General features: G+C 39.7%; 1 protein-coding gene and 1 long non-coding RNA gene across 2 annotated transcripts in view; one reads left to right on the plus strand and one right to left on the minus strand.

The window, feature by feature from the left end:
* LOC131511006 (uncharacterized) overlaps positions 1-21,633 on the plus strand; it is a 31,624-nt gene that overhangs the window by 6,867 nt on the left and 3,124 nt on the right. The window contains exon 4 of the long non-coding RNA XR_009261297.1: positions 459-545. This is a non-coding gene — a long non-coding RNA (uncharacterized LOC131511006). The remainder of the gene's footprint in view (positions 1-458; positions 546-21,633) is intronic.
* The window catches only part of JMY (junction mediating and regulatory protein, p53 cofactor), a 100,758-nt gene continuing 87,411 nt past the window's right edge, over positions 8,287-21,633 (minus strand). Inside the window, 4 exon segments of the mRNA XM_058728779.1 lie at positions 8,287-13,660; positions 18,268-18,578; positions 20,456-20,654; positions 20,656-21,054. Of these exon segments, the coding sequence (XP_058584762.1) occupies positions 18,271-18,578; positions 20,456-20,654; positions 20,656-21,054 (906 nt within the window). The 3' untranslated portion in view covers positions 8,287-13,660; positions 18,268-18,270.

Below are 21,633 nucleotides of genomic sequence, written 5' to 3' on the forward strand. Positions count from 1 at the left end.
CTCTTGTACTTGCGCTTAGATTCCAGATCTTCTCTGACTTGTTTATTCCAGACAATGAACCTCTAGGTTCTTGGCTGGACAGGGGGCAGGGGAAATGGGGGGTGGGGGAATCTGTCGCGCCTGTTTGAGACGTTTCGAGGCTCTCCTTTGCAGCCTCCTCCTTCATCCCCACCTTGCAGGGGAGGTGGTATCTCCACATGCCAGGCCCCTCTAGCTCTTGGCCAGTACTCCCCGCAGACTCTCCGGCAGCTCCCTCCCCGGCTGAGTCATTACTCATTACTGCTTCTTGCAGACGCTGACCTTCCTTGTCCCTAATTTTCTCTTTTGCTCTTCTTGATTGTTTCACTGTCATGGTAGGGATTTAGGAAGGAGTGTCAGTAAAAGCATGTTTCAGTCCATCATATTTAACCAGAAGTTCTTTGTCATTCTTTACATTTTTGGATGTTTTGATTCTTTAGGATTGTATTCCCACAGAACATCAGAAAATAGAAATTCTGCATTTTTCAGTGACACCCAATTTGCTCTACAAAAAGTAAAGCATGAAGGTAAGGGTTTGTTTTTGTTTGTTTGTTTGTTTTTTTACTGTTAATATAAAATGTTGCCTCTTGCCTAATATTCCTTTTGTGACATGTGAATGAAATTACGTTCTCTTAAGGAAACATACAGGATTATTGCTGCCTTTCAGATTGTCCAGGAGCAATCTACTTCTAATCTCAGATGTTCTTGCTTCTAGCTTCCTCAAATCTTTGAGGTTCTTTGTGGGAAATTTTGGTATCCTATTTTCAGGAGTATATAGCTAACATTTACGTATGTGCAAGGCACTCTTCTATTTAATCCATGTAGCCACCGAATGAAGTTGATATTACGGTCTCCATTTTACAGATGTACAGATTGAAGCATGGAGAAGTAATCTGCCCAAATTCACACAGCTCAGCTAGGTGTCCTGAGTCGCAGCTGTTGACCACTGTGCCATATGCCAAGTTGCAACATCTTTGTATGTCACGAACTTGTTAAAGACCTGTCCACCTACTTCAAAGGAAACTCATGATATTAAAACACAGAGGCGTTCCTGTCTCTCCCTCTCTCTCTCTCCACACACACACACACATACACACACACACACAGCGAATTAAAAGGAACAGAGAACTGTGTAGGCCAGAAGTTTGAGATGAGTTTTTCCCCCCCATTGGAGCACTAAATTTGCTCTGATTTCCTGGCAACTAATGAAAAAAAAAAAAGTGAAATGTTAGATTATATGGTTCTCATTGTTTTGTAGAACAAGCATGCAAATTATTTTGCAGAGAAAAGTTTTTGGCAACTGAATTCTAGAAGCAATTTCTAGAATTCTAATAAAAGAATTCTATATTAAGGTTTTTTAAAAATCTTTTTTATTGTGAAATGTAATACTCAGAAAAATACATTAACATAAATGTACAGCTGACTGAATTGTTGGAAAGAGAGACACCACCTCCCCCCACCCTGGTCAAGAAATAGAAGCTTCACAGCCCCAAAGAAGCTCTCCTTGTCCACAAACATGACCATTATCATAATTTTTATGACAATCATCTCTTTGCTTATTTTTTTTTACAGTTATACTACCTAAATAGCACACACACTGTATTTTTGCCTGTTTTGTTTTTTTTTTTATCTTGATATGATTAGAATCACACATTATCCTTTTTGGCTTCTGTTGTTCAACTTTATGTCCGTGAGATTCATCCAAACTGGTCTGTGTAGCTACGTTCATTTTTATCGCACTATGGTACTTTACTTGGCTGTACGACATTTAGGACTCTCCCACAATTTGGCTACTCATTAGCTGGTGGACATTTGGGTTATTTGGGTTGTTGGCTACTATGGAGAATGCTGCTGTGAGCACTCTCATGTGTGTCTCCTGACTGAAGTGTGTGCATATATCAGCCGGGTCACAGGGCGAACATAGAGGATGTTTTTGTAGAGGATGCCTAGTGGTCTTCCCAAATGGTTGTACCATTTAAACCACTGCTAGTAATGTATGAAAGTTTTCTAAATTATTATTTTTTTTAATTTTATTTAATGTTTATTTATTTTTGAGAAAGACAGAGACAGGATGTGAATGGGTTAGGGGCAGAGAGAGAGAGGGAGACAAAGAATCCGAAGCAGGCTCCAGGCTCTGAGCTGTCAGCACAGAGCCTAATGTGGGGCTTGAACTCATGAGCTGTGAGATCATGACCTGAGCCGAGTCGGACGCTCAACCAACTGAGCTACGCAGGTGCCCCCTGAAAGTTTTCTAAATTCTTGAGAACACTTGAAATTCAGTCTTTTGCATTTTAACCATTCTTGAGGGTGTAATGGTATCTTAGTGTTCTCCTTATTACTTGTGACGTAGCCTTTTTTGTGTGCTCACCTTTTGAATCTCTTCTATGAATTCACTGCCCACTCAAGCTTCATGCCCAGGTTTCTACCACATTGTCTTCTTTTCCTTATCAGTTTTTAAACAGTGATAGCTGTTACAAGTTTAATTTTTACCTGATACCAGTATATAGAAATTGTTGATACCCAAATACTAAATCTTATCAATTCTTACTAAAACTCTTAAGAGATATTTTTTTGATTTTCTACATACATAACCATAAATGTGCCCAACACTGTCATTTTCTTTCTGATCCTTCACCTTTTCTTTTTCTTGCCCGACTGCAATGTTAGTTCCCCTAATAGGGTGGTGAAAGGAAGCAGTGACAGAGGCCACCCTCGTCTTCTTCACAATCCGAAAAGGAGGCTCCATTGTCTGGTAGTGCATGAGGACTGTTTGTCACTAGAAAAGAGAAATATTAGAGCAATGTTTATGGACTCTTCACTGCTTCAGGCTGAAAGTGATGCTTATTACTGCTTCTTTCATTTCATTGGACAGACAGGACCAGTTATGTAGCTCTTCTAACTGCACGGGTGCTAGCAAATGTAGGGAGAATCTGTAGATTACCTGGTTAGCAGAACCGTGACAGAGGATAAGGGGGGACCTACTCAAGGATGGGTGGGACATCCTCATGAGATGATATCTACATGGAAACCAGAAGGATGATGTATTCATTTCCTAGGACTGCTGTATTAAAGTACCACAGACAAGGTGTCTTAACCAAGAGAAATTTATTGTCTCACCTGTGGTCTTTAGATGTTAGAAGTCCAGAATCAAGGTGTCAGCAGGGGTAGTTCATTCTGAGGACTGTGAGGGAAGGATCTGTCCAGGCCTCTCTCCTCGCCTTGTACATGGCCATCTTTCCTGTATATCTCTCCACATCATCGTCCCCCTATGCATGTTCATATCTACATTTCCCCACTTACACAGATACCCTAGTGGATTGGGGCCCACTTTAACTTGACTACCGCTGTAAATACCCTATCTCCACCTTCTGAGGGTTAGGCCTTCAACATATGTACTCTGAGGAGACAGATAAGTTGGTCATACTAAAAGGGGGGGGAGAACAATTCTAGGAAGAGGACAGTTTGCCTAGGGCCTAAGATAAGAAACAGATTATTCATGTGGCTAGAACTCAGCAAGCCATGGGGCTGGTAGGAAGGGTCAAATCACAGCCAGCCTCGTTGGCAGTCCATAGGAAGACTTGCAATTTTATTCTAAGTGCAGTGGAAAGTAATTGGAGGTCTCTGTGGAAAGAGATGTGATCTAACCACTTTATGGGTGGAGAATATTGGAAGGTGACAAGAGTGGCCACTCAGGAGGCCAGTGCAGTAGTTTAGTTGAGAGATGAAGGTGGTCTGGACAGAGAGTGATGACAGATGAGGGTGGTAAGGGACAGAGAAAGCAATGGAGGGAGGCCAGATATAATTTGGAGCTAGGCTTCATAGGACTTGTTGGAGAATTGGATGTGGAGGGTGAGGGTAAGAAAGACAGCAAGGAGAACTTGCAGTTTCCTAATTGCAGAACTGGATGAAATGTGGAAGATGGGCAACCTGGGAAGGGTTGGGCTCAAGTTTCGACAAGATGGGGGTCAAGGGCACCATTCTGGACATGTTATATATGAGATATGCATGGGGCATCCAAATGAACAGATCATTAGGCAGCTGAATACATACAGATCTGGTGTTCTGAGAAGAGGTATAGATCAGAAAAAAGAAAAAACAAAAACAAAACTAGGAATTATCTAGACACATGTCATTTAGAGCCACGGGAAAGAGCACGGCTAACTAGGAAGAGAAAACAGTTATGAAGAATGTCTACGAACATTTAGAAATAGGTCTGTCTTCTTATCAACCATCCATGAAAGCCAAGGTATAAAGTCATTGTACTTGTATCTAATGCAGTGACTCACTGAACCTCTAATGCTGGGGTTGGTGAGGTAATAGGTCTAGTAACCCGCCTCCTGAGGACTCAACATAATGTGATACCACAGCTGAGATAACACGAGAGATTTATAGTTGACATTAGAAAACCTTCCAGCAAGTGCTGGGTCACAGTAAACTTATGGTTGCACTTTATGATGGTTGTCGGGCAACAGAGTTAACATTTCAAATGGTGTGGAACTGACCCATATATCTGCCCAGAGGTGGGTCACAGAGATAGTTTTAAAAAGTAATTTTAAAAAGTAATTTTTAAAGGTGGATCTGAACCACTGAAACACTTGAACATTTACTCAGAGAAGATCCCACAGGTTTTGGTTTTTCTTTAAGCATGAAAACGATCATTTTGGCCTACAACATGGCTGGGATGTTGGTGCCAACCAGACTTCGACCATAGAACCATAGTATGGCTTTTGCACAATGGAATTTTGTGTGTGTGTGAGGTTTGAGAGACAGCACACGCGTGCATGTGTGCATGCTCACGTGGGAGAGGAGCAGAGTGAGGGGGAGAGAGAATCCCAAGCAAGTTCTATGTCAGCACGGAGCCCGATGCCGGGGGCAGCTTCATGAACTGTGAGATCACGACCTGAGCCGAAATCCAGAGTTGGAAGCTTAACTTACCCACCAGGCGCCCCGCATAATGTAATTTTGAAAAAGATGTCACGATATGCTCTTGACGGCTACATGTGGTGAGTTTCTTCCCATCTTGTTATTCTTCTCCCAAGTCACTTAATGGTGTTAATTTATTCTTCTGGCTTAAGTATATATTTACACATTACCACATACACGAAAATTTAAAAATTCAGAGTAGGGCTTATTCTAAATCTTTCATAAGAAGTTTTAAGAATATAGGATTGATTCCTGCCAGACTTCATTTTCTTTCCATTAAAAAACAAAAAAAGGTCGCAAACAACTTAAGGTTTCTTGCACTTTTCCAATTTCTCATCATCATTGGTTACAGAAAACCTCTGCTGATGGAGTTCAGTGCCCTTAGGGATAAATAACTAATTGTTCATGGTAGTAAACTATTCCAACAGAAATCAACTAGCAGGTTTAATTGATGTAAGGCTTTTCTTCAAAAACCATCATATCCATAGTCTTGCAATGACTTGATTAAAGCATTAAGATTATTTCAACATAAAGGGTCTCCAGATCAGAGAGAGAGAATATGCAAGGCATTTACTGAGAGTTGAAAGAGCTCAAGTTGGCCCCAGTCAGTGGGGATGTTGTAGAATCATGTGGATAGAAAGAAATTGCTGAGACTAAAAGTGTCAGCATCTGCAGTTTAGAGACCTAACTGGATGGAAGTGAGACAGAGAACTGTGTAGGCATATATGTATGTGGGGATACAGATGCTCCTGTGACTCCCCTTGTAGAAACTGTGTTGTGGGGAACAAGTTTCCTGCATCTACACTGCCTATTAGCCCTATGACTAACCATAATTATAGTCCGTGACTGACTTTATTTGAAGTCACATCTTGATGCCTTTGACTTTTTTCTGCCTCTTGAAAATTTTCATTGGTTTTCTCTAGCACATCTCAAAACAGGAGACTCAAGTCTAGTAGTAGCTTAGAATGAGCTCTTTTCACAACAGTCTAAAACTAAAGCTGAACACTAGTTGAACCTTATAGGGTCAAGAGTGAAATTGGAAGTTGCTGTGGGGAATAATGGGTTAAATCAAAGCTGACACTTAGTAGCCATCACTATGGAGAACATCTAAACCTTTTTATTCCTTTTCTGTGCCTCAAATGAGGAATAACATTTGTAGAATTGTAAGGATTATATTGGCTTCTCTAATTCTTCCTCTTACACCTTTTTAAAAAATATGTATTTTTAAGAGAGTGTGCAGGTGAGCAAGGGAGGGGCAGAGAGTGAGACAGAGAATATGAAGTGATACTACACTGACAGCAGGGAGCGCAGGGGCTCAAACACCAACTGTGAGACTGACCTGAGCCAAAGCTGCATGCTTAACCGACTGAGCCACCCAGGTGCTCCACATCTTAACTTTCTTATTCCCCTACTTCCAGTGTTCTAAGAATGTTGACACATAGGGATGGTCATAGTTGCCTACATGCTTTCCAAATTAACAACGGATGGAATTTAGATGGTGTCGATGTAAGAGAAACATTTTAGGCAGACACGTACAGGTAGAAAGGCAGGAGATGAGCATCTAAAATGGAAACAGTAGGGCTAAAGGCTTGGAAAGGAGACCAAAGTCTGCCCACTGAAAGCCTTGTATATTGGCGCATGTTTTACTGGCCAGAGGCAGGAAATGTAGGACTGTACTGACTGCCCTGCAAACCTGGCCATTGGAATTAGTGACAGGGATGAATGTGAAATCAGAAAGATGCTTAATGCCCTGAGTATATGGAGTCATTCATAGCAACTGCCAAGAGCAGATGGAGGAGGCAAGAGGAAGAGAGGTAGCTGTGATTTGGAGAGACCCACGTGAACTCACACTGATTTTTGAGAGTGTGCGCCCAAGTGAGGGGCCGAGAGAGAGGGAGAGAGGGAGCGCAGAGCCTGGAGTGGGGCCTGAGCTCACGCAAGAGGATCTTGTTTTCTGGTTAGCAACAGAGTTGTGCTATCTTGTCTCTGTGCAAAGGGTATCCATGTAGTAACGTGGCAGAGGGACAGACGGCTTGGGAAATATGATCAAACTTTATTATCCATCAGTAACTGTTAGCATGTGATGGAATGTTGCTATTTTTGCACCAAAGAATCTCAAACCTCTCCCAAATAGCTTACTTGAGCAAAGAATTCACAAGGTTTTCAACCAGCTTATGGAATTCAGCAAGGTCAGGATGTGGGACAGTTGCAAAGGACTGAGGAATTCTGTCGGGCCGAGATTTCCACGTTTTGTGTTTTTTTACCTGTCGTAGTAAAGGTGGCTAGTCCAACAGAGGGGTCACCCATTGAGGCTACCCTTAAGCCACCACACCATGACTTTCCTAAGGATGAACTAGATACTAGGATTCTTCTGAAGTCTTAAGAGTTTAATTCAAGAGGCAGAGGTGATAACTTGTCAGTTTGGCTAGACGTCCTCTAGTAATCAAACCCTTCGGGCTAGTTTCTGATGTATGTGCAGACAGAACACATGGAATTAAGGCCCCTTCCTTCAGAGAAATTTCTCAATACAAAATTCTGAAGCTGGAAGAAGTACCAAATTCTACTGTGTTCAGCCTGTCATTTTAAAAATGGTAGTTTGGGGAAGGAACAAATAAATCACTTAATACCAGCCTGTGAACCTTTTCACATAGATAGCCCTAGTAATAAAAAATCAGCAACAAAAATCCTTTAAGGGGGCAAAACTGATTTCAACTGCACCGGGAGAGATGGAACTGGAGCCCTTATTCAGGGACCAGGGTACCATCTGGGATCTAAGTCCCTTTAAGGACACGTGCCCTGAAATGTGTGCCTTGTGTATGTCAGGGGCCGCATCAGGTCAGCACTGGATAAGGGTATCTGCTGGGTTCCATTTAGGTCAGTCCCATGTTTAAGTGTAAAACCAATAATCTCAATTTAAATGGTCACAAACTGCTTGCTAAAATGAAAGGTATTTAAAGACCTTCCAACTTTGAAAGCCAACATTGCCCAACGATGTGGACAGCTTTATAGATCACATAAATAAGGCTGTTATTACCACAAATTCAGCTACCGTTAAAACGCTTCATTATAAATACTCAGCAAGAGGCACTGGTACAGGGGTACACCATCTCTGAAGCCTGTTTATCATCTTATAGCAAAAGCACACCACCAATGCATTTTTTTCTTTTTAAGTGTATTTATTTTGAGAGAGGGAGAGAGAATCCCAAGTCGGCTCCGCACTGGGGAGGAGGGCTCGAACCCACAAATGGTAAGATCATGACCTGCACCAAAATCAAGAGTCAGGGGCTCAACTGACAGAGCCACCCAGGTGCCCCACCAATGTTATTTTAAACAAACAAAATGAAGTTAACTCAATAAATATCTTTTATTAAAGAAAAAGAGGAATATTGTTAAGCACCAAAACTGTATGTTGTTACATTGCATGTACAAGAGAAGGTGACTGCAATACTTGCTGTACAAGTACTTAACTCTGAAGTCGTAAGTGTAAAAAACAGGAAATACAAAGCAGTAATTACAATGCAGAAAAGTTGTACTAAAGAGCAAAAGGCAACAGTCAAAACAATTATTGGAGATTTCAGAGTATTGCTATAAATGCCTGCTTAGTTTTTTCTTTGTACTTTTAATACTTTAAAATATTAATGGAGCATATAAGTATTGTAAATTTGCAAGAGTGGCATTTACAATACACTGTGCATACTTCCATCTAATGTACAGTGTTAAAGCCATCTTTAAAAGCCAAGCACAATGTGCTAGTGTTTTGCTTCTACCATTATAATATTGCACAAAGCTAGTAAATAGTGAATTGGTCTGCCATTGTAATTTTCATTGAACCAGAAAGGCTAAAAAACATGTCAGTTTCATTAGCCCTTATGGGCTTTCATCATGCAAAATGATCTGTAGCCTTCGAATTTTCACAAACAATATATATATTATGGTTTCACACTTGGCAAGACATACAGTACAGTAAGAAACTCAGTGAGACAGTGTTGATTCTGTCCGAGTCAAAGAAGTCAGAAGTCACTGTCTGGGTTGTATCGTCTACCCCTCTTGGTTCACAATTAAAGGGAAAATGCCATCTTGTGATCATGAAGACTTCTTAAAACCAATGTAATTAGTATTGGGAAAAGCTGTAACTTGTTACACTCTTTGATAGTTAACCATAGAACATGCAAGTTAAAAAAAAAAAAACAAAAACCCAAACTTCCCTTGTTAAAATTCAGCTCTATAACCAACACCCATACCTTTCTGTATACATCTAAAAATCACTTTGCACAGCCTTTCCTATCCACCCTTAATTCCCCCAAATTGAGGCACTCTTATAACCGACTTTAAAAAAAAAAACAACAAAAAAAACCAGAAAAACTTTCCCTTCTCAAAACAAATGACTGCTTTGAGATTCAGTGTGAAAGAGCATTGATACAATATTTAACATGTCAACCTCAGAGGTATTTTCTGTACATGCACCTTAGTGGCATAAAGAGGGAAGGGGAGAAACATTTAGAAATTTGGATTCTCAATTAAATTCCTCAAATACCAAGCTGTACATTTACTGTGGGCAAAACATTTTAGAATGAACACATCTTCAAAATAACCCAATGGGCAAACATTTCTCTCTCTCTCTCTCTCTCTCTCTCTCTCTCTCACACACACACACACACACACACACTCTCTCCAAATTCCCTCTCACCGTACAAAAAACCTCTGTTTACATACATGATAGTTTAGGCAGCAATATAAACTCATTTTTTAAGAAAAGCTTTTAAATTAGATTTATAGGATAAAAAATACCATTGCTTTATTTTACAAAGCAATTTAAGCAGAAGTTCCTCCTCATGTGCTTTAACTAAAGAGCACTTTGTAGCAAAGTTCAGAAGTAACTACTGAATTGTTCAGCAGCACTAAATCAATGCAACACGCTCCAACAGTAAGTAAGGTGCTTCTACTTTTTTTACCTCTTCCCTCTGAAATCAATCGTGCTGGCCCATCCTCTAGCACTAAGCATAGCTCTTCTAAGCAATAAAGGGGAAATAAAATCTGTTTATAATGCACATTTAACTTTACATTATCATTTAAATTCAGTGCAAGAGTTAGGGACAACTTATTAGGGTTTCTGTTCTCCTTATCAAATGGTTGCATGTTAACAATGCATCTGCCACGATTTTTAAATGTTTTACAGCTGTTCAAGAAGATTTCTTAAAATAAACCTGGTAAAGCATATGAAATTTCAACTCCCTGATAAGGCCGTCATGGACCCATTAGTGCTTTACAGATTGCTATCTCATGATACGTATACATTTTTTTTTTTTTTTTAACCTGTACTTAGTGAAAGAACAACTTGCCTTAGGCTAAAAGCACGGATTCACATTTATACACAAACTCAATGAATGCAATTAAAAAATGGCATCTTAGGGAATGTATAAAATTGTGTTAATTGTATCCTGGTCCCATTCCAAACAGAGGATGCTGCCCGTTCATTTTTGTTCCACTGATATATGAGTTTTAGTTCTTGGTGCCTGCTATGATCTAAGTATGCTTTACAATTTAACACTCTTATCGCAAAGTGGTCGTGCCATGTTACCTAATATTGGTACACAGTTCAGCTTCGTAGAAATAAGGATTTCCACCCCCACCCCCCTCATTATACAGAGTAAATGAAAGTGCTGAAGATTTTCTATGGTTTCACGTAATGAGAAAAAACCCACATTCCCGCTGTGGAAATCCTACACCTGATCCACTCTTAGAGCTGTGCCTAGTTGTTTTAAAAATACACATTAAGAAATCTTTCAGTTCTGCAATGAAGAACTAGGGAATGATTGTTTTCAATACTAATCACCAACTCAAAACCTATAAAACATAGAGCAAACAAGACAACTGCTCATCTTTTAAAAATCCTCTTTAGCCGGCCTTTTGTCACACTGCTACCCCACAGTACCCCCCCATATTGGAGATGGGTAGGAGTACGTTTTCTGTGTGCCACATTGGTTACAGACACAACAGTTTGAGTATTAAGTGGCACTCAAGTGGGCAGTAACATTAGCCTTACAATACCCCCAAGTTATCTATTTGTTTCCCCACTTAAAATATATTGCATTCTAGACTGATAAATCAACTCGTAAACTGATTCGGCATAAGCAAGCAGCTGTTTGTGTATTCTTATGACAAATGATACACTGAGATAAAACTATCAAATATTTTAAACCATATAAATAGTACAGGCAAGTCCAGTACTTGAAACATGATCACCTGTAAATGTCATCCTAACTAAATATATAAAACCTTAATGTAAAGCGCAAAAATGCTCATTTTTTTTTTAAGGGCAGGTGGAGAAAAGGGGAATTTAACCATGCTTACATATTTTGTTGGGTTCCAACACCTCCTTAAAATTAACAGGTTGGGGGGAGAAAATAAAATTAACACGAGGATTCAACTGGTAATGTCATCTTGGACAAATGGACTGGAGTTATTTGAAATTTTAGCATTATTTACAAGAACTCCAAAGGATGGTGATCTGTACTAACTTGTACTTCTGTGGAAGGAGGAATCGGAATCTTAAGGACAGAAGATACGTGTACTGGAAAAGTTACTCAGCAGAGAATAAGCACAGCTGGTTGCTAACAAGACCGCACTTTAACCTGCTCATCATCAAGTGAGATGCCCTTCATGGAGTGCCACAGTGGGATGTGCTCAGAGGTATGGATGCACCTCCAAAGGATTCACAGGGGTCTGTACCCCTCCAATATTTGCCAGAGACTCACTAGAACATGGCTGTGAAAGACAAGTCCCAAGACCCATTTCTAAGAGAACCTGTCTTTTGAGGGAATCCCAGCTCTAACACTAAATGGGGAGCAATTCCTGGCATAGAAAAATCCCAGTGCTTTTGCTGTACGTTTAATATTAGGTTCTCTTGTATTTTTCAGAATGTCAATGGATGAAAAAACGAACTGATCCATAAGCATCCAGAGGTTTGAAACTGATACGTGATTTTTTAAAGGTTTGCAGATTTGCTTAAAAAAAAAAAAAATCAAACCAATCAGTCTTTGGTTGAAAAGAATGCTTCAGTTCTGTACTGAAGGAAACGGGAGGAGGGGAGGGTCCACACCCACCTCCCCACTGTGAGATGAACATTAAAATATACATCTCGTGTACAGATGTAATCTTCCAAGATAAGAAGTGGGAATAAAACATGAATAAAATATGAAACATGTGAAAATGCTGTGCAAAAGCTCCTACTCATCAGTAAGCAGGAAGTTTTCTCCTTAATTATTTTAAAGGAAGTAACATCTTAAAGGGACAAATCTGTGAGCATTTTTTTTCTCTCCATGAAAACCACTTTATACACGTTCAAGGACTTTTACTCTAGGACTGCTTTTCTGGGTCTAGGCCAGAGAAATGCCTCAGAAAAAATAAAAGTTCTTTTGGTTCCTCAGTCCTTAACTCCCTTCATATAGAGGCCAACATGTGTCTTATACAGAATTACACTCTACAGAATACTATAGACTGGGTCCAACAGATCTACCTTCGGTCAAGCCCTCAGCAGTCCTGCTGAGAATTCATAATGGCTCCTTTCACATAAATGCATCTTTCAGGACTCCAATACAGCAAAATCAGCACCTAGAACTTTATACCTATGTTTTAAAAAGTCTCCTGACAGTAACAAAGGCTCTCTCCCAAAATCCCACTCAAAACATGTGAGGACAGTAAAATGCCAGCCCAGAAGGCTTTTCTGCCTGTCTAGTTTCTGCATTATTTGTAGAGCACATTTCACTGCGGAGCATAACAAAGAGAAACTTAAATGTGCCCGTTACAAAGATTTAAGATCAGCATCCCTATTATTGAATCCTCTTTTTTGATTCTCAATAGGAAAGTCATGTTGCGTTACGCTAATCAAGCAATCGTTCAAACAAAAAGACTAAAAATAATTTGAAATATTATCAAGTTACAAAGTATTGCTTTTCATACACAAAGTTGCACATGAAATTCAAACTATTATAAATTCACAATTATGAAGAGCTATTTAAAAGCATGGAAATTTTTACTTCAAAACTTACAAAGTGTAAGAGTGTGTGGTCTTTTAAAAATATGCCATGGTAAATCTATCATGTTGTGGTAAACACATTAAATGCATCTCTGTGGTTATGTTATCTTTTCAGATGTTGAACATCTTTAAAATGTGAACATTTTCAGTGCATTTCCACCTGATTCTTTCCAATTCCTGTCCTATAGCTATCATGATACTCTTCTTTTTCAGAGTGCTGCACTATTTATATAAGCTGGTATGGAAGAGGTGCTGTCTTTTCAAGCAGAGGACTATTCAGTGCACTTAAAGATGGATTTCAAAGCAGACTCAATACAGCTCACAGTAGATCTCTGTCAACCCAGTGTTCTTCCAACTCAGAGCAACCCCTAGCTTTACTGGCCACAACAAGGATGTAACTGGGTGGACAGGAGGGGAAGGTGCTTAAAAAAACCAGGCATGTCCAGAAGGCCTTTTCTTCACTGCATCAGGAGCACTGCACATCTAAAACTCATGTTAACCACCAACTACTGGAATGACTGGAAAAGTGATAACTTGCCAACTGTGACTCCGTTTTTTCACACCACTGTGCCAATACACTTTGCATCTAATGGAATCCAATTGGGAAATCGCATGTTTAAAATTTTGTTTTCCCAAACAGTAAGAACTGATCTTCAACTGAATTTTTTCTTTCTGTTGAGTCACCTGTTTAGAAAAAAAAATAATACAATGTATTAAAAAATGATGGATTAAGGTCAGTGTGTATATATATGTTCCCACACAACTTCTGTAACACCCAGATGAACACTGATAAATAGCTTAGAAATACCCATTTGTAGAGATAGCATACAGGAGACACTTTTTTTAAAAAAAGGATACATTTCTATTCATAAAACAGTAAAAATGAAAACAAAATAACCCAAATATGGATTTTGATCACATAAGGTTGTAGGGTAGATTCACTTTTATTTCTTCTACTAACATTTTATGTCAAAACTATATGGTAAAAAGGAAAAAACAGTCTAAAATATTGGCGTCAAACTGCCAGCGTAGTAAGAATTGTTAAATGATATTTTAAAAATTCAGTAGACTGAGAGTTTTTGTTATATTGCTATTTAGAGGATAGCATTAGTACTGGTCTTTAAAGGGATCCTTGTGGTAGAGCTTTTTAAGTTTCAGAATAGTTGTGTTTGAGATCCATGGCTTACATATGGCATAGGAATAATTCTTTGAAAGACCTACTTGGCAGATAAAAACAGACATGCATTATTAGTTCTACGTTATTTAATACTATAGCTACATGTGGCTTTTGAGCACCTGAAATGTGGCTAGTCTGAGAAAATGGATTTTTAATGTGATGTAAATTGAAATCTGAAGCAGCATAAAATATTTGTTCATTAAATATAATTTTATTGTTTTGGTAAGACATTTCACATTTAACCACTGAACACTTATCAACACTGAGATGTGCTACTAGTTAAAATACACACTGGATTCTGAAGACCCAGGTACAAAACAAATGTGAAATACCTCGTGAATTTATAGCGATAACATGTTGAAACATACGATTTTGGATACATCATATAAAATAAGTATTAATGAAATCAATTTCACGTTTCTTTTTACCTTTTTAATGTGACTTGAACTGTTTAAATTCCATCCATCCCTCAAACTGTATTTCTAACAGACAGTACTGTCATAGTTACTTCATAACTTTATGAAGGAACCCACAGAAAACAAAACAGAAAATAAAAAGCTTATATATGTATTTCATTCAGTTTAGAAATTTCCTTCAAGGACACTATTACCTATGGCTATCCCAAGAAGAGTTTTCAAGAAAGACAAAGCAGAACAGGATATCTTCACTTTCTATTTCATGAAGTTTTGAGAAATTATTTTATTTATTTATTTATTTATTTATTTATTTATTTATTTATTTTTTTTTTTTCAACGTTTATTTATTTTTGGGACAGAGAGAGACAGAGCATGAACGGGGGAGGGACAGAGAGAGAGGGAGACACAGAATCGGAAACAGGCTCCAGGCTCTGAGCCATCAGCCCAGAGCCTGACGCGGGGCTCGAACTCACGGACCGTGAGATCGTGACCTGGCTGAAGTCGGACGCTTAACCGACTGCGCCACCCAGGCGCCCCTATTTATTTATTTATTTATTTAACAAGAGACAGAGTGTGAGCAGGGGAGAGGCAGAGAGAGTGAGAGACACAGAATCTGAAGCAGGCTCCAGGCTCTGAGCTGTCAGCACAGAGCCCGACGCGGGGCTTGAACCCATGTATGTGAGATCATGACCTGCGCTGAAGTCGGGACACTCAAGCAACTGAGCTACCCAGGGGCCCTGAGAAATTATCTTCTTTGAAGAGCTAATGGTTTAAAATCTTAAACTAGGGGTGCCTGAGTGACTTGACCAGTTAAGTGTGCAACTCTTGATTTCAGCTCAGATCATAATCTTACAGTTCATGAGTTCTAGCCCTGCTGTTGGGCTCTGCGTTGGCAGTGTGGAGCCTGCTCAGGATTGATTCTCAATCTCCCTCTCCCTCTGCCCCTCCCCCCTGCTCTCTCTCTCTCTGAAAAAGAAACAAAATCTACAAAAAACTGATTAATAGGAAATACAAATTATAGCCTGTTTATCCATCTGTAGAGAAGCCATCTAAAAGTTCAGTCTTTAAAAATGATTTCCCAAGGGGCACCTGAGTGGCTCAGTTGGTTAAGTGTCTGACTCCGGCTTAGGCCATGATCTCACAGCTCATGGGTTCAAGCCCCACACTGGGCTCTGTGCTGACAGCTCAGATCCTGGAGCCTGCTTCGGATTTGGTGTCTCCTCCTCTCTCTGCCCCTCTCTTGCTTGGCCTCTGTCTCCCTCTCTCAAAAATAAACAAACATTAAAAAAAAAAAATTTTTTTTTTTTTTTTTTAATGATTTCCCAAGACCACAAGACAAGGCAGTGAGAATAGCTCCTTTATCACTGCCTGCTCGAATTGGTAGGGATTACAACTAGTCTATGGTTTGCTTCTGGTGTAGGATGCATTGTTTTTTGTTTTGTTTTGTTTTTAAGTGACTTTGCAGATTATCTGAGCTCATACATTTTCTGGGACCATTTCATTGTTTCCCTCAACATTCTAACACATACAACAGTCATAAATAATCGGCCAAAAAAAGTTTTTAGGCAACTTTCAAAGTGATATTCATCCTGGGCATATTCTTAACACCTGCTGTAAGGGTAAATTAGCAGCCCAAAGCTATAAATAACCATGGAGGCACCTGGACATACAAAATGCTGCTGCAATGTCTATGTCTTGGGCAGGATCCGGTGAGATGGCAGAACAGAAATGATGGGCTGGCCTGAGAAACAGCAGGTGGGTCACATACCCGAACTGGGCTACTGTGGGCAGCTGTATCAAAAGGACTAAACACTCGCTTATATGAAGGCCCAATCTGTGCTAAGATGGTAGTTTTAGGCATAGGCTTAGCAGCTCACTGAGAAGCTTCAAGCAGGAGACAAGACGACAGGTAACAAGCACTGTTAAGTGGGAGACAATCTACAAGATTGAAAAAGATTCCCAGTCACACACCCTGAGTCTCTAGCACTGAGTATACACAATAATATATTTGCTATCTTCTACAAAGCATAGTGTACATATGTTAAGCACAAATGGTTTGAAATTATTTTGGGATTCGAAAACACTGAATCATACAACATGATAATTAGGGCCTCTATAAATAACAGGGGGAAAAAGATACCAACAGCCCAATACCCATGGCATAACACTGGTGCTATCAAATGTTGTCTGGAGCATAACCACTTGTTGAGATTTTTCACCCCCATTTTGTTAAAGCTACTGACAGTAGATCCTGAAGGGAAGTGGTACAGATGAGAGTATAAAACAGGAACATCTAAATTTTCCTAATGGCCCCATGCCCAAAAGGAACAAGTGAAACTGCTTTTAGTAGTATTTTATTTGATATATCCAAAACAGTATCTTTTAGCATGTAATCAGTATAAAAACCTTAATGACATACTTTACCTTTTCTGTATGGAGTTTTCAAAATCCACATGTACGCCTGCATGTACCTCAGATCTACTCAGAATTCATGGGAGTGAAAGCCAGGAGTCTGCATTTTTAATAATCTCTCAGGGAATTCTTACCATCAGGCATGTTTAAAAAGCACTGGCTAATAAGTAAGTTTATTATTCCTTTATTCCCCTTCCAGAACTATGAGTCTTCCCCAGTTTGGTAAATATTGTGAAGCCCACAGAAACAGTCCATCAAGAGAGCAATTAAGATGCTTAATAGAATATATCTGCATAGTTGCATTACAGTTTGCACAAATTATATAATTTCAGTTATGACTAATATCAGTTCTCTATATACTATATATAGCATGTTATCTTTACTGACTCTATATTCAGCAGAATTTGTGCCACAGTACTATGTAATTAGCTTCCTAAAATGTGGTAGAGTAACAACTCTATTACTTTAGGAAAATGTCCAATGTGTAACCAATACCATGGGCATACCCAATAAGGTATGCATACACTTATTACATGTTTGTTGTTTTAGCTGCAATTTTATCTGGATTATGCAGTAACTGTGATAAGCCTTAAAATGATAATTTTAACCTTAATTTTAAAGGCTTAGAAAGCTAAATAACCAAACAATGCAGTAATTTTTCTGGATTGATCTCAGACAATTCCTTTCTGGGCAGCTAAGCAGATATCACAATTCAAGGGAGCAAGCACCTGAGTGGATCAGTTGGTTGGGGTCCTACTTCAACTCAGATCATGATCTCACAGTTCCTGAGTCTGAGCCCCACATAGGGCTCTTTGATGACAGCTCAGAGCCTAGAGCCTCCTTCAGATTCTGTGTCTCCTCCTCTCTCTGCCCCTCCCCCACTCATTCCCTCTTCCTCCCTCTCTCAAAATGAACATTAAAAAAAAAAAATCAAAATTCAATATATATAACAGGCTGTACCTGAAATACTTTGGTGAGGAAAGAGCTTTTGGGTTTTAAAGTAAGAGTAAGACTGCCACCTTACTGGAATCAGTCTATCCTCTTTATTTGGGCTATACTGTAGAAATTTTTAATGAGCAGGTATAAACCTGGCATTTATATAACAATATCTTTGAAAAGTGCTTTACTGTTTGTTAGGTTTCTAGAAACTACACAAAACCTGAAGTTTACAGATCTATGGTCGATTCTATAGCTGAGCTATATAACAATAAACCTCATCAATAAAATATAACAGACCTCATCATCCACTATTAGTGAATGCTACTAAAGAAATTAAGACCATTTACTTGTTAGTTTTCCCAATCTGTGCAGGGTAAAGCCTCCTCTTCATCCTCTGACTCAGGGGACGCTTCTTTGATTCTTCTAAGAGCTTCATGGATGCTCCGTGTTAGAGGATCTGTGTCAGGCAAAAGTGTGAAGGATTCTCTCAAAACTTCCTTCTGTACCTTCTTCAATTTCACCCCTTTCCGTATTTGTGCCAAGATATTATTACTATCATCTTCATCAGGAAAAGGAGGCAGAGTTCGCTGTTCAACCTTTTTCAGATGAAAACTACCACGCTTCAAGGAAGCTAGCACCTCATCCATGGGTGAGCTCACTTTATAAAATGAAAGAGAAGAATTACAGTTAGGATCACAATTAGAGTCAAACTGATAACCTCTAGACTTTAGGACTGTGATAGCCAAGGACACTGAAAACAAAATGAACCATGAACCATGGACAGGTATGCCAAAAACACATGAAATACCAACTGTACTTGTTTAAAAAAAAAAAAAAAAAAAAAAAAAAAGCCGGGGCACTCCTGGTTAAGCCTCCAACTTCGATTCAGGTCATGATCTCACAGTTCCTGAGTCCAAGTCCCAAGTCGGGCTCTGTGCTGACAGTTCAGAACATGGAGCCTGCTTCAGATTCTGTGTCTTCCTCTCTCTCTGCCCCTCCCCTGCTCTCTCTCTCTCAAAAATAAAACCTAAAGGAAAAAAGCCAGACTCACCTTCCAAATTAGTATTTTTATAATTTCCCCTTAAGACACCTAAGCAGACTGGGAGCTGGGAGGTAGTCTTTAGGAATTTCATAGCTGAGACTCCCAAAGGCACCAGCACAATCTAAATTCAGAGAGCAATTTGAGTTACAAATGTAATTTTAAAGAACTAAGTTTTGATCCAGTATGGTTTTTTTTTTTAAGAGATTTTATTTTGTTTTTGTTTGTTTTTTAAGTAAACTCTACCCCTGATGTGGGGCTCAAATGCACAATACTGAGATCAAGAGTCACATGCTCTACCGACGGAGCCAGCCAGGTGCCCCTACTACGATGATTGTTCTGTTTTACCATTTAGTTGTTTTACATATGAAATTCTACTCCAGTTATGGTAAGAAATATTTTACTAAACGGTCTCTCAGATTAAAATGTAATATGCAAATTGTTTTATATAATGTTCTCCCAATGAAAGCTACAGAGAGGGATTATTCTCTGTTCTTTTCAAAAAGAGCTTTATTAAGGCATATCGGACACACAATAAATTGTCTATATTACTATCTTTCCTTTTTTTTTTTTTTTTTTTATACAAAGAGTGTATCAAGGCCCTCAATAAATATGTGACCAAATGTTGCATGGTCCTGCCAAAGCCATCTTAGTGTTGACAGCCCTTCCCAACTGTCTTACTTTTTCTGTGAATACTGTGCTTGTATTTCCTAGGTTTAAAATCAGATTTTTGGGGCACCTGGGTGATTCAGTTGGTTAAGCATCCAACTCTTGGGGTGCCTGGGTGGCTCAGTCGGTTGAGCGTCCGACTTCAGCTCAGGTCATGATCTCACGGTTCGTGAGTTCGAGCCCCGTGTCAGGCTCTGTGCTGATGGCTCAGAGCCTGGAGCCTGCTTCGGATTCTGTGTCTCCCTCTCTTTCTGCCCTTCCCCCGCTCATATTCTGTCAATCTCTCTCTCAAAAATAAATAAGCATTAAAAAAAATTAAAAAAAAAAAAAAAAGCATCCAAGTCTTAATTTTGACTCAAGTCATGATCTTACGGTTGGTGACACTGAGCCCTGCATTAGGCTCTATGTTCACAGCAAAGAGCCCGCTTGGGATTTTCTCTTTCCCTTTCTCTCTGCCCCTCCCCTGCTTGTGCACATGTGCACTCTCTCAAAAATACATTTAAAAAATGATAAAAATGAAGTCAGATTTTCTTCTTAACACAAAAGGAGCCACTTACTATGTATTACCAGTTAGATTAAGTACCACCTCAGAATATATAATTTTTAAAACATCCCTAAGAGCTCAAGAAGGTACACATTTGTGTCTAGGCTCATTTGTTGATGTGGGTTGGTAGAATTCTGCCAGGCTGTGACTTTGAAACCTATTTGCAATCAAATAATGCCCAAAATAAAATAATGTTTTAAGCTTTGTTGGGTCCTATGAAATAAAAGGGCCTTTGATTATGACTCACTTTACTCAACAGATTAAAAATGTGTTTCTAACTTACCTCTCCTCCTCTGCAAACCTTCAGCAGTCTTTTTGAGCTTCTTCCTGGCACTGACCAGCTGACTACTGTCAAAGAGATGTGCTGAGGGGGCACTCGCAGACTTGGGGATCCTCTTCTCGTTCGCCTCTGTTCTAGGCAGACCTTTCTCCAGTGTCTCTGGGGAGGTGTCTTTAGCAACAGGCAGAGGTGGTGGGGGGGGGAGGGGGAGGAGGTGGTGGCGGGGGAGGTGGTGTTGGAGGAAGCGGTGGGGGGAGTGGATCTATGGTAACGGAACCTGGTTCGAGGTCAGTATTATTCAAAAGTGGAAGAGAAACAGTGGGCGGCAGTTCAGAGGTAACACCACTGAGAGGTAATGAAGCGGCTTCAAGTTGTGCTAGCGAAGTATCTTCAAGGTGTGCGAGGCTTTGGGCTTCTGTTTTGTGTGATGACCCAAGCTCGCCTATTCCTTCCTCTGCCTTTGCACTTTTCTCTTCTACCTGTAGTGCTCCTGGCAGAGAGTCACACTGGTCCTCACAGGGCACAGGACTGGCTGTGCTTCTTCTTCTTGCATGAGCCAGTCGCAATCTGGTTGATTTAAGTATGACTTGGCCAGGGTACCTCTAAAAAAGTAGAAGTGATTGTAACTGGTCAAATTAGTTTACAACAATCTATGAACTGATGGCTATTTTCTCCTTCAGGTCCAAGATGTTGTTTCGGAGCTGTTGTGATTTCAGGGGGAAATTCTTTGGTACGGTTATACAGAAGACCAGAATACCAAAGCATAATCTCTTTCAACAGCCGTCATCCAACTCTATTTGCTTATCAAATCTTTTATCAAGGCCCTATTCCCTCTTATCCACTTAAGAAGTCAACTATTCAAAATTACCACAGGATTTAAAAAAGATCTTTAATTACTGAAATCACTAGCTTAAGTGGAAAAATAATAGCAATATAAAATATCAAACATCAATGCTATTGGGGCGCCTGGGTGGCCCAGTTGGTTAAGCGTCCAACTTTGGCTCAGGCCATGATCTCGTGGTCTGTGAGTTTCAGCCCCATGCCAGGCTCTGTGTTGACAGCTCAGGGCCTGAAGCCTGCTTTGATTGTGTGTCTCCCTGTCTCTCTCTTTCCCTCCCCCATCTGCACTCTCACTCAACATTAAACATTAAAAAAATGGTTTTAATACATGCCATTGGTAT

The sequence above is a fragment of the Neofelis nebulosa genome, chromosome 1 (genome assembly GCF_028018385.1).
Source record: "Neofelis nebulosa isolate mNeoNeb1 chromosome 1, mNeoNeb1.pri, whole genome shotgun sequence".
Lineage (NCBI taxonomy): Eukaryota > Metazoa > Chordata > Mammalia > Carnivora > Felidae > Neofelis > Neofelis nebulosa.